Genomic DNA, 11,729 nt, shown 5'->3' with positions numbered 1-11,729 from the left:
GCCCTAACCTGCCTGCCCTGCCTCCACCCAGTGCCTCCACCAACAGGGCTGGGGATGTGGCTCGGGGGCAGCCCATGGCTCCAAGGGCTGGAGGGCAGCCTATGAGTGGCTGCCCCAGCCTTTCTCACTTCTCTCACCTCCTGGTTAATTGTTAACTCTTCCCCTGGCATAAGTATGTGCCAGGCTCAGCAAGCTTGGTGAAAATATGCCAAGATAAGGGCAGAAAAATGGGGCCCAGTCACCCAGAGATAGCCAAAGCCATTTTACAGCCCCCGAAGAACAGCTAGACAGGAAAGCTTGCAGTACCACTCTGCCATCTCCTAGCACAAGTAAGGGGCTGGCCAGGATGAAGTCGTCCCTGAGCAGGCCTTGCTGGGAGTGACTGACCCTTGTGGAGGTGGTCCAGAAACCCCCGCAACCAGCAGTGCATTCCTGGACGTGCCATGCCTGGATCTAACACGGGAGAAGTGCCACAGCAATTGAACGCTCAGCATCTTTTTTTTTTTTCCAAACAAGATAGAATTCACATACCATAAAATTCACCCTTTTGAAGTGCATCATTCAGTGGTGTTTTGTATCACAGCATCTACTTTAAGCCAGTGGTCAACCACAGGTCATCACCAAATGCGCCACCAGTGGGCCATATGGACACAATTAGAAGTGTTATTGGATCTGCTGCCTTCACACTTGTCGGCTCCTCTTTCCTAGGCTGACACTTTGAACTTTCTATTGCAGACAGTCCCCTTTCACCCATCCTGGGCCCAGCAGCCCCAGAGCACCTCTGCTGGGCTGCAGCCAGGACACTATCTGCTCTGAGCTGGAGCCTCCCACATCTCATTCCCTAGGCTGCCAGGGTGGAGGTCCTGAGGTTTGGAAAGGAGGCCCGTGAGCCCTGAGGCGCCCATGTCTGCTAAGGTTTTCCGGAGTCAAGGAGCATTGGCAGGGGTGGGTCCAATTTTGTGAGGTCTGAAGCTTATATAATTTAGAGGACCTTCTTTAAGAAAAAGAATGCAAAATGGTGAATACAAAATTAGGTCTAGAGTTTTGGAAGGGGCCTGTTCTAGTGAGCACCCGAGCTACAAGGTTCATTAGCTTCACAGTAAATCTTTGCCTGCCTGGGCATTGGGCATTGTGTTTCCCTGATGGGAATGGAGCTCTGGGAAGTGCCCAGGACTTCGGTTCATCCTTGTCTCTCCCAGGTGAGGCTTGGATCTGGAAGTCAATGAAGTTGGTTTTTCTTCTGCAGATGAAGTGGCTGGTTCTGGATGTCCACTAAAAACAGCCCCTTCTGTAGGGCAGAGGTACCCATAAAGGGAGCCTGGGGTCCAGGCGAATGAAGGGGGTATCACCGCAGAGCCTGGACGAAAGGGCTGACCAGTTCGCTGAGGACCAAACTGTAATTGACTCTCATGTGCACCCTGCTCTCACCCACCAGCCAAACCTCCAGCCCCCAGCGGGAGTGGGAGTGGGGCATATCTGACAGTTGGCTCTCGGAGTGCCCTGGAGAGCCATGCCACTTGCACTTGATTGCAACAGGGACACATTCTACTCTAGTCTGTGGGCCTGTCAGCTTTTGAATCTGAGCCAGCCCGGTGTCATGATCTGTCCTGAGATAAATGCCTCTTGCAAGTCCAAAGGCTCCTACCTGGGGGCACATTCCAGATGTGTTGGGCAATAATTTGGTTATTTCCCTGCACAGGTTTGTCTCTTCTTGCATCAAGTTGGCCTTCTTTTCAAGCTTCAGGAGCCTTGAAAAGAGCCCTGCCCAGTCTCTCTTCTGAAGCCTTTGCTTGCTCAACACAGTGTACTATGGAAATCTTCAGAGCATGTTGCATTATGGCAAAAATACCAAAATCTCAACCATAGAGTGACTAACTACAAAAACCACAGCTAGTTTTGCCTTGAAAATTACAATAACCCTTTTTAACTTAAAAAGAAAAACAGGCCCCTCTCTCTTTCTTTCTCCACCATCGTAGTGTGTGTTTGGCTCTGCCTCTCGCCATGTCTTCTCAAAAGACTTTCAAGATTAAGCAATTCCTGGCCAAGAAACAAAAGCAAAATCGTCCCATTCCCCAGTGGATTCGGATGAAAACTGGTAATAAAATCAGGTACAGCTCCAAAAGGAGACATTGGAGAAGAACCAAGCTGGGTCTGTAAGGAATTGCACACGAGATGGCACGCGTATTTATGCTGTCCGAAGGTCACAATCGTGTTACCATGTCAAGCTGAAAATGTCACCACTGTCTGGACAGTTGGACGTGTTTTTTTGGGAGTATGCTTTTTCTCTCTGAATCTGTTAGGAACATGCTGATTGACTGGGTTCTGTAATAAATACGTGAGACCTTTCATTTCAAAAAAGAAAAATAGGCCTCCTTCCCAGGGGCTCCGGATTTCACCAGCCTTCTGTGCACGCCCAGCCATATAAACCGCACAGGGGTGGCTCCAAGTGCACTGTGGCCTCTTTGAACTGCAGGCCTTTGCACATCCCAATCCTTTTCCTCGCAATGCCTTTCTCATCTCTTTTCTCCTCCAGCTTGAACATCACTTCCTCCCGGCAGTCGCCCCTCTGCAGCTTCCTTTCTGCTCCCACAGGACCATGATGGGGAGGAGAGCTGGGGCGTGCAGGATGGAGGAGCTCTTGCTAGCAGACATTAAGACTCATGTCTTAATGTCGCACCCCTCTTGGGTGAGAAGGAGCCACAGGTAAAAAGACATAACCGAGCTTTTCAATGATACAGGTGTTTACTCTTGTCCTTGCGCTGGTGTCACAGGTGGCCCTGCTTGAACAGTAGCCCTGTAGGATATTCTGACCAAAGGTCTCAAGCCCTTCCTCCTTGGCCAGGCACCCATGCCCCTTCGCCATTCACTGAAAGTGGGAGAGGTGGGAGAAGGTAAAAGGGACTCTGTGGGTGGAGTCTTCAGGTCAGAGAAGGAGAAGCTGTGCCCGAGGGCTTGGGGAGCGGAGTGGATGAGCAGGTGGAGGTGGAGGTGGAGGTGGGTGTGTGAGCCCAGAACTGGCCCTGCCAGATGGCTGGTCCCTGAGTCAGGCCCAGGCGCTGACTGCCACGTGGGCAGTAGCCAGCCCCAGTCATGGGAACGGCAGGCGGAATCAGAACTCTCTCCACCCCTAGGAGGGCCGCACCTGCCTGGAGCTTCTCCTGCCTGGCCCTGACAGCCCTGGGCTCCCTCTGGGAAAGGATAGGGGCAGGGGCAGCGGCAAGGGTAGGGTGGGGTGGAACACTTGTTATCAGGGCAGCAGTTCCCAGCCATGCCTTGTAGTGTTAGGGTCCTTAGAATAACTCACAGGGGTTGTCGATCAAGGCCACAAAGATCTGAGCCAGGCAAGGTCCAGGGAAAGGCTTTCCCGGAGCCTCCATGCCATCCCCAGGTGCCAACCTCCCTCCCCTTCCTCCCTGGAAGCCAGAGCACCACAATAAAGGGAGGGGGAGAGGTTGGTGATGCCTTCTGGGGAGTGGAAGCATTTGTCTCCCAGTCCCTGCCCCTTCTGTTCCCAAGTTCATGGGAAAGGAGGACCTGTCCTGTGCCACAAGAAAGACTCTGGCCCTCACACCTGTCGTTGTACCTCTACTTGGAGCAGCATTTTCAAAGGCCTGTGCTCCAGACCTGTGCCTCTTTCCTGCAGCCCCCCAGCTGGACCATCAAGGCCTGGTCCTGGGAACAGTGTGGTCAGTTCAGGGGCCTGTGGTTGAACTTTTGCTGCCATCCCACCCCATGTCCAGTGAAAGATATTCACCTCTCAGACCTTCCCTTGCACATGTGCTCACTCAACTAATAGCCGTTAAGGACCCAGCATGTGCCACATCCATTCTATAGACTGGGGGGAGTCAGTGGGGAATAAAGCAGACAAAATCCCTGCCCCATGGAACTTCATTCTAGCAGGAGTGGGGTGGGGGAAGACGAACAGGAAACTAAACTTTACAGAGTATGGGAGAACAATAATTCTTAAACTCTCTCTGGTGAAAAACCAGTTGATTTTTTTTTCCATCTGCATTTGAATTTCTGAGCAATGTCAAATTTAGAGATCCCCTAGCTAGAGATGTTATGGCATAGAAGCTTCCAAATGCATCCCCTCAATTTCTGTATATGTGTCCTCTTGCAGTGCTGGTCCACACTGTGTGCCAAGGTGACAAGAGCTTTGGGGGAAAGCAGGGAAGGACGAGAGGGATGAGAAGTTTGAAGCAAGGTGGTAGGGCTGCGGGAGAGTTGCAGTTTTAAAGAGGAGTTATTAAGAAGGTGACATTTGAGCAAATATTTGAAGGAGGTAAGGGAGTGAGTCATGTGTGTAACTGAGAAAGGCGCATTCCAGATAGAAGTTTTAATAAAAGGAAAGTTGAACTTCGACTGGTTGAAGCCCCCCGAGGGGTGAGGGGCAGGGGCAGGAAGCAAAGGAGCATTGTAGGAGGGACACATGTGAAGGAAAGGCCCCCCAAATCACCCCAGGCCCACCAGCATCCTGAGTGGGGCTACAGTTACATTCTACCTGGTCTCCCCTCTCCTTTCAGAACCTTCTTTCTTTACAAACCAGCTCTCAACACCTGATATGTGGGTCACTCACAACACAGGCTGTTCTTTTAATAAAATGACATTGTTTGCTGTGCTCAGCGTATCTACCTCCAGCTTTGAACACAAGAGGTGCTTTAACCCAGGAGCTGGTCTGAGTCCTGCTTCTGCATCTATAGGCACAGGGCCATGACTGTGAAAAAGGTTCCATCCATCTGACTTGCTTCTGCATCTGAGCCCAGGTTATATGGCACAGGAGATGCGGCAGGATGAAGATTCCTTCCTCCATTGAATGCAATTCCACACCTGCTCATGCACACCACATGCATACAAACACTTTCACACCAAACACACAGGCATGACATACACTCATGGGCTTGTCCACATGCACACCTGCCACAAAAACCCAGCATAAGCCTCCAGGTACACAATATGGGCATGCACACTTATACACACACGTGCACACACATACACATTTTTGGAGGCTTGAATGCACACCCATGCCCAACACACACCCCTCAGGCAGGCGCTCATGTGTCGCCTGAACATGGATTCACTCTTCCTACAGGAGAGTTTCTATTCTGAGCAAACATCCAGCATCTGCAGTCAATGGCAAACAGGTGAATGGGACAAAATTCACTCATGTGTCCTGGTGGCCCCACCAATACAGCCCTGAAGGAGCAGGCAGCAGGCTTGTTCCCTCACCACCAGGCCCGTCAGAAGGGCAAGACCAGGGTGGGGATCAGGTCTGGGTAGGAGTGCACTTAGAGCTTCTGGGTACTGACTCAAGGTCAGGAGCCAATAGCCTTGTGCGTTCCTGACAAGTAGGTCACCATGACAAGGAGCACTGGCTCACATGCTGGGACCTAAAGTTGACTGGAAAAGACTTGGGAAAATCCAGCTGTTGTGAGACAGCCAGTGTTAGTAGGTGTTGCTTTCCCATGCCAGTGAGTTAGGTTGGGTCTATGCAGCACCAGAGCTATGGAGTGTGTGTCAGCGGCCAGGGCTCTTGCTCAGCACAGCAAAGACTAGGAGAAGAGGGCAGTGGCTTAGGAGGGATTGTAGTGCTGGGAAGGATGGGTGAGGCAGGGGACACATTATGAACAGTGTTATTTTTTTAGCACACCAGCATGTTAGGCACTGTGCTGGGTGTTTTTCATGTATTATCTTGCAACATACAGCCCTGCAAGTTAGATTTTATTGCCTCCATTTTACAGATGAGGAGACTGAGGCTCAGAGGGCTTAAATAAATTACTCTAGGTCCTCAGCTAATAAGGGCAGAGCTGGGATATGAGTCAGGGCTTATGTGACTGCAGATCTCAGACTTTCTCAACACCATCATGTTGAAGCTAAAACTTGCATTTTAAACTGTCAAAAGCAAGAGAGACCTAAGGAGACATGGTAACTAAAGGTACAGTGGTATCCTAGATGTGATCCTGGAACAGAAAAAAAAAACCACGAACTTTAGTTAATGACAATTAGCTCTGATACATGTACAATTAATTGTGTTACAAGTACTTTACTAATGTAAAAGTGTTAATAATAGAGGAAACTGGGTGCAGGGTATACAGAAACTATTTATACTATCTTCATAATGATTCTGCAAATCTAAAACTGTCCTAAAATAATAGACTTATTTTTTAAACCTTGCATTTTTGCCAGCAACAGGAAGTAGTAGATAACCAACATTCCAAGGTGCAGCCTGTATATAAGGCCTGAAGAGGCCACGATCCCTGGAAAGTTTCTCAAAATAAGAGGCCATTCTGGACTTTGTACCACTGAGTTCCCATCACCTACATAACTTGAAATAGAGACATTAATTGCAGGGCTGTGATCACAGCCAAGGCCACCTTCCTAAATGGGGCAAAAGGGCACTGAAGTCAGGCAGAGCAGCTGCAAACTGGCATGAATTCCCAAGGCTGTGGCAGAGAATTCTTGCTGGGTGTGCCTGTACCTCCCTGACAATGTGGCCTGGCCAGGCTGATGTCCCTCCATTTTCTCAACTGTTGCCACTAGAATGTAGTGGGAAAAATGTATAACTCTTATACTTCTTTTGTTAATTTATTCTTAAATATCTTATTCTTAGTAATACTACTATAAATGTAATTGTTTTCTTGATTTCATTTTCTCATATTTTATTTCTAGTACATGAAATAAAATTCATTTTTGCATATTGATCTCATGTTTTGTCACCTTGCTGAACTTGCTTATTAGTCTTAATAGTTTTTTAGTGGATTCCTTAGGATTTTCTATATACTGCAAGATTATGGCATCTACAAATAGAGATAGTTTAAGTTCTTTCTTTCTAATCTTGATGCTTTTTATTTCATTTTCTTGCCTAAGTACTCTAGCCACAAGCTTCGGTACAATGTTGAATAGAATTGGTGGGAACAAATATCCTTGCCTTGTTCCTGATCTTAAGGGTAAAGCATTCAATTTTTCACCATTAAATACAACGTTAAGCTGTGGTGTTTTTAAAACAAAAAGAAAATAGTTGCCCTTTATCAGACTGAGGAAATTCCTTTCTATTCCTGGTTTGTTGAATGTTTCCATCCTGAAAGAGTGTTAAATGTTTTTAAATGCTTTTTTGGCATCTATTGAAATTATCATGTGGTTTAGTCATTAATTCTATTAATACAGTATATTATATTGATGTCCAGATGTTAAACCAACCTTGCATTCCTGGGATAAACATCATTGAGTCATAGGGTATACTCTTTCATATATGTTACTATTTCATTGAGTATTTTTCCCACAAGAATGTGATCCAGGAAAGCAGGGCCACATCTGCCCCTGCTCACCACATTGTCCCCATTCCCTCTAGCAATGCCAGGCACAGAGAGTGCTCAGTGAACCTCAACAAATGAATGAAAAAGTCAATCTATAAAACACAGGATCTCACGGGCCTCCAAAGAGTTCACACTAGGAATAGTGACCATCATATTATCACAAAAGTCTAAGTATGCATAATCCACATAAACTGTAGAATCAAGGGAGGTTATAAAAAACCCAAACTCAGAATGAAGCCCTTTCTGAGTCGGGGGGCATTGGGTGGCTTGCTCCACTACAGTCAAGGGTGTCTCACTTTAGGTTCCAGACTGAGAGGTGGAAGCTTATGGGGACTCGGGGCCCTCTCTCCACATGCAGGTCCCCCCAGCCTAAGGAAACATGCCAAGGTCTCAGGTGGTGACATATGATCTAGGATTGCTATGAGCAAACATAAGACAGATGAGTGGGTATGTTGTGGAAAGCAGAGTATGTTGTGGAAAGCAGGGTCTTGTTTGCTGTGGTCTGGGGATCTGTGGACCCTGTGGCAGTCAAGCTTGTCCCTGTTGACAGGTATGATCCTAATACAACTTCTAAGCAGGTTTCTTAAGCTCATCCTGAGATCACAGCTATTAATCTAAACTCTGGGGGCTGGCATGAGGATTAAATGAGATAATGAATGAAGACCCTTAGCATGATGCCCAACATAGACTAAGTGTTCAGTACATTTGTTTTATGCTAACTTTTATTATTGTTTTATGCTTTTATTATTTTTACAATTATTTTAGAAGGAAGTCCACTGACAGCCAGACTCTCTTGTAGCTTCATTTTATTCATAACTTCAAAAATCTGGCAGTCTCTTCCAGTAGGTACCACTTGAGTCAATCCAAGACCCAAAGAGCACAAGGTGCTCCCCAGGAGCAGCTGGCTGGGCACCACCCTCACCTGCTACCTGGGCACAGATGAGGGGTGCTTCAAGACAAAGAGAAAAGAAAGCTTTTCTTTCTCCCTGAATAAAAGCCCTGAGGGCAAGGGAAGTTGCCCTCCCTCTCACCCTCTGTCTCCCTACCACATTTCAGGCTGGCTGTTGATGCCCACAGTAAGGACAGTCCAGTCACAACACAAAGGCCATGGCACAAGAGGGCACCATAGGAAGAAAGCTGGGCACAGCCAGAGAGCTGGGTGCCTGCCTGCCAGCTCTAAGAGGATCCCTGGTTCTTCTCTCCTGTGTGGTGGGAACTCCTCTCTGGATTCTGGCACCAGACTTCTAGCTCCTCATCTCCTCCATACCTGCCTTATAAGAGCAAGGCAGAATATACCAAGAATGTATTTGCTGGTCTTTTAGCAACCAGTGTGCTTGCTGAGCCAGCCTCAGGCCCTTCCCTTCCAGGAAGCAGAGCAGCAGAGCCAGCCAGGCCAGGATTTTGGCTTGAAATGCCCCCAAGACCAACCAGCTGTGCTCTCAGCCCAGGTGAGCTTCTGTGGGACCACAGCCCAGATCACCTCATAGACTCCTTACTAATGATATGGATTCCATTGCAGCCATAGGTGGAGCTGACTAAGACATTGAAGAAAATTGAAAAGAACAGTTAGAAGGCCGGGTGCAGTGGCTCAAGCCTGTAATCCCAGCACTTTGGGAGGCCGAGACAGGTGGATCACGAGGTCAGGAGATCGAGACCATCCTGGCTAACATGGTGAAACCCCATCTCTACTAAAAAAAAAAATGCAAAGGGCTAGCCGGGCATGGTGGCGGGTACCTGTAGTCCCAGCTACTCGGGAGGCTGAGGCAGGAGAATGGCGTGAACCCGGGAGGCGGAGCTTGCAGTGAGCTGAGATCCGGCCACTGCACTCCAGCCTGGGCAATAGAGTGAGACTCCGTCTCAAAAAAAAAAAAAAAAAAAAAAAAAAAGAACAGTTAGAAAAGTAGGAGAACTGGGGCACCAATGGGATGTGAAGGCCTGTAGGGGGGGAAGGGGGAAGGAGGATGGGGCCTGAAGAGGCCACAGGGTCTGGTGGTTGTGAGGCCACAAGTGGCTGTCTGGTGCAAACTTTCATAGCTAGAGAAGGTGTTGAAGCTGTCTGTCCAAGGATGTTCATTACAGAATTGTTTATAACAAGGAACCATTGAAAATAACTTCAAGGTCCAGCCCCAGGAGACAAATAAATAAATTGTGGTTCAGCCATGCAGAGGTAAAAAAAAAATTAGCTCACAGGTTTTGTTTGGCTATGAAGGAGAAGGGGATTGTTTGCGAACATTAAAAAGATTGAGAAGTTTTATGGGAAAAAATCCAGATGTCCAGCTTCTCTTCAACACCAAAAACTCTGGCAACACTAGACCCTCATTTCCACTTGACATGACTCTGGCTGCAGCAAGAAGCAGCTGCGTCCTTCAGATGAGGAAGTCCCTCCAGGTGGCCAAGGTTTCTACCCACCCAGTCTCTCATGCAGTTTCATGTCAGTATCTATCAGTTATGCGTAGAGATCTTGTGCACATTCTTCCCTGAGGCTGGAACATTCTCCTCTTCACCCCCAACCCTGTGCCCTGATAAGTCATTTTGATTCTTCAAAAAATAGCATGAATGTCACCTCTTCAGGGAAAATTTCCCCAACTACCACATAGTGAGTTGGGTCATCCTGTTTTGGGTTCTTCTTGCATCCTTGTAAAACTCTTCACTACTCTCACTAAAGAAGTGTCTGTGACAGCTCTCCGTTACAGAAGAAGTCCACTCAGTGAATACAGAAAGAAATACAAAGTCACCATTAGAATACCAGATGCCCACCATTAGAATACCAAGATCCACCCATGGATATTAAACTCAGTGGGTGAAAGTTTAAGAAATATGATATTTACATAGTCTCAAAATATTTTCCCCAAAACAAATTTTCATTAATTACAAAGGGGAAAATAGTAACTTGAGAGTGAAGAAACCTAGCAGATTTCACTTTAACCAAGTGACCAAGGTTAACATCACCAGTAATAAGTTGCGTTGACATCCTGCACCCCTTGATAGGATGCACTGAGAAAAGCACGTCACTTCTGTGGTATCTGTCCCAATAAGGCATAACCGCAGTCTAATCATGAGAAAGCCTCAGACAAACCCAAACTGAGGGGCATTCTACAAAACAACTGCCCAGTGCTCAGAAAAGCCTTAAGGTCATGAAAGACAAGGAAAGACTGAGGAACTGACACAGATTGGAGGAGATTAAGGAAACATGACAACCAAATTCAAAGTGAGTCACAGGATCAGATCCCAGAACAGGAAAAAAAAAAAAAAGTAGAAAAGAAAATCTGTACTGAATGGCATTATGCCAATATTAATTTCTTAGTTTTCATAATGGTCGTACTGTATAGTTATGTAAGATGTTAATCTCTGGGGAAGCTGGGTGAAGGGTATGTGGAAGCTCTCTGTATCATTTCTGCATCTCCTCTGTAAGTCTGAAATGATCTCAAAATTGAGAAAAATCAAAAAGGTATTGTGTAATTATTTGCTAGATGCCTGTGCCCCCTCCTGGGAGCCTATAAACTTCATGAGGATGTGGACAGGGACTGTGAATGCACTATCTCTATTCATCATTGCATCCTGACATTATGGAAAGTGCTTTACACATAGTGGGTATTCAATTAATGTGCACTGAATAAACAGATTCATAGTTGACACAGAAAAATGTCCTTGGCATATGATTAAGTAAAAAAGCTAGGATACAAAACAGCACAGTGGGATCAACAGTTTGATCCCATTTTTTGCTTTGAAAAATCATATACCAATATTTGTATAAATGAAAAGACTATAATTATTTAAAAATGAAATGTTGACAGTGGTTATCACTGGAAAATAAAGTTATGGGTATTTTTTTCTTCTTTTTACTTTGCTATATGTGTATATATCTTGAGACAGAGTCTTGCTCTATTGCCCAGACTGGAGTACAGTGGCATGATCTCGGCTCACCGCAACCTCTGCCTCCTGGGTTCAAGTGATTCTTGCCTCAGTCTCCCAAGTAGCTGTGATTACAGGTGCCCGCCACCATGCCCAGCTAATTTTTGTACTTTTAGTAGAGATGGGGTTTTGACATGTTAGCGAGGCTGGTCTTGAACTCCTGGCCTCAAGTAATCTACCCGCCTCAGCCTCCCAAAGTGCTGGGATTACAGGCGTGAGCCACCACGCCCAGCCTACTTTGCTATATTTTCTAAGATTATTTAGATTTTCACAAACTCTTTTTATGTGGAGAAAAGAAAGTGCGTATATACACATACATAAAGAATGCCCTGAGCACTGTGCCCGGGTTCCTGTGTGTGTGCAGACCTGGAGCCAGACTCCCGAGGGCTGGGCAGAAGATGCAGGTGTCTGAGCCCTGGGAGATGGTGACCCAGCAGCATGGTGACTAAAGTCAATGGAGGGGCGAGGTGCCAAAAGGGCAAGTTAATTATCCTCCACTTCTCAGCT

At 46.8% G+C, this 11,729-nt stretch overlaps 1 protein-coding gene across 1 annotated transcript; it reads left to right on the top strand.

Moving 5' to 3' along the window:
• The first annotated feature begins 1,881 nt into the window (after window positions 1-1,881).
• On the top strand, window positions 1,882-2,364 carry LOC102133744 (putative ribosomal protein eL39-like 5). Its single transcript, XM_074031065.1, has one exon. It carries the CDS (start codon window positions 2,002-2,004, stop codon window positions 2,155-2,157), a length of 156 nt encoding a protein of 51 aa, XP_073887166.1. The 5' UTR covers window positions 1,882-2,001; the 3' UTR covers window positions 2,158-2,364.
• Window positions 2,365-11,729: the final 9,365 nt, after the last annotated feature.

The sequence above is a fragment of the Macaca fascicularis genome, chromosome 2, assembly GCF_037993035.2.
Source record: "Macaca fascicularis isolate 582-1 chromosome 2, T2T-MFA8v1.1".
Lineage (NCBI taxonomy): Eukaryota > Metazoa > Chordata > Mammalia > Primates > Cercopithecidae > Macaca > Macaca fascicularis.
This window is presented reverse-complemented; position numbering and strand designations above follow the sequence as displayed.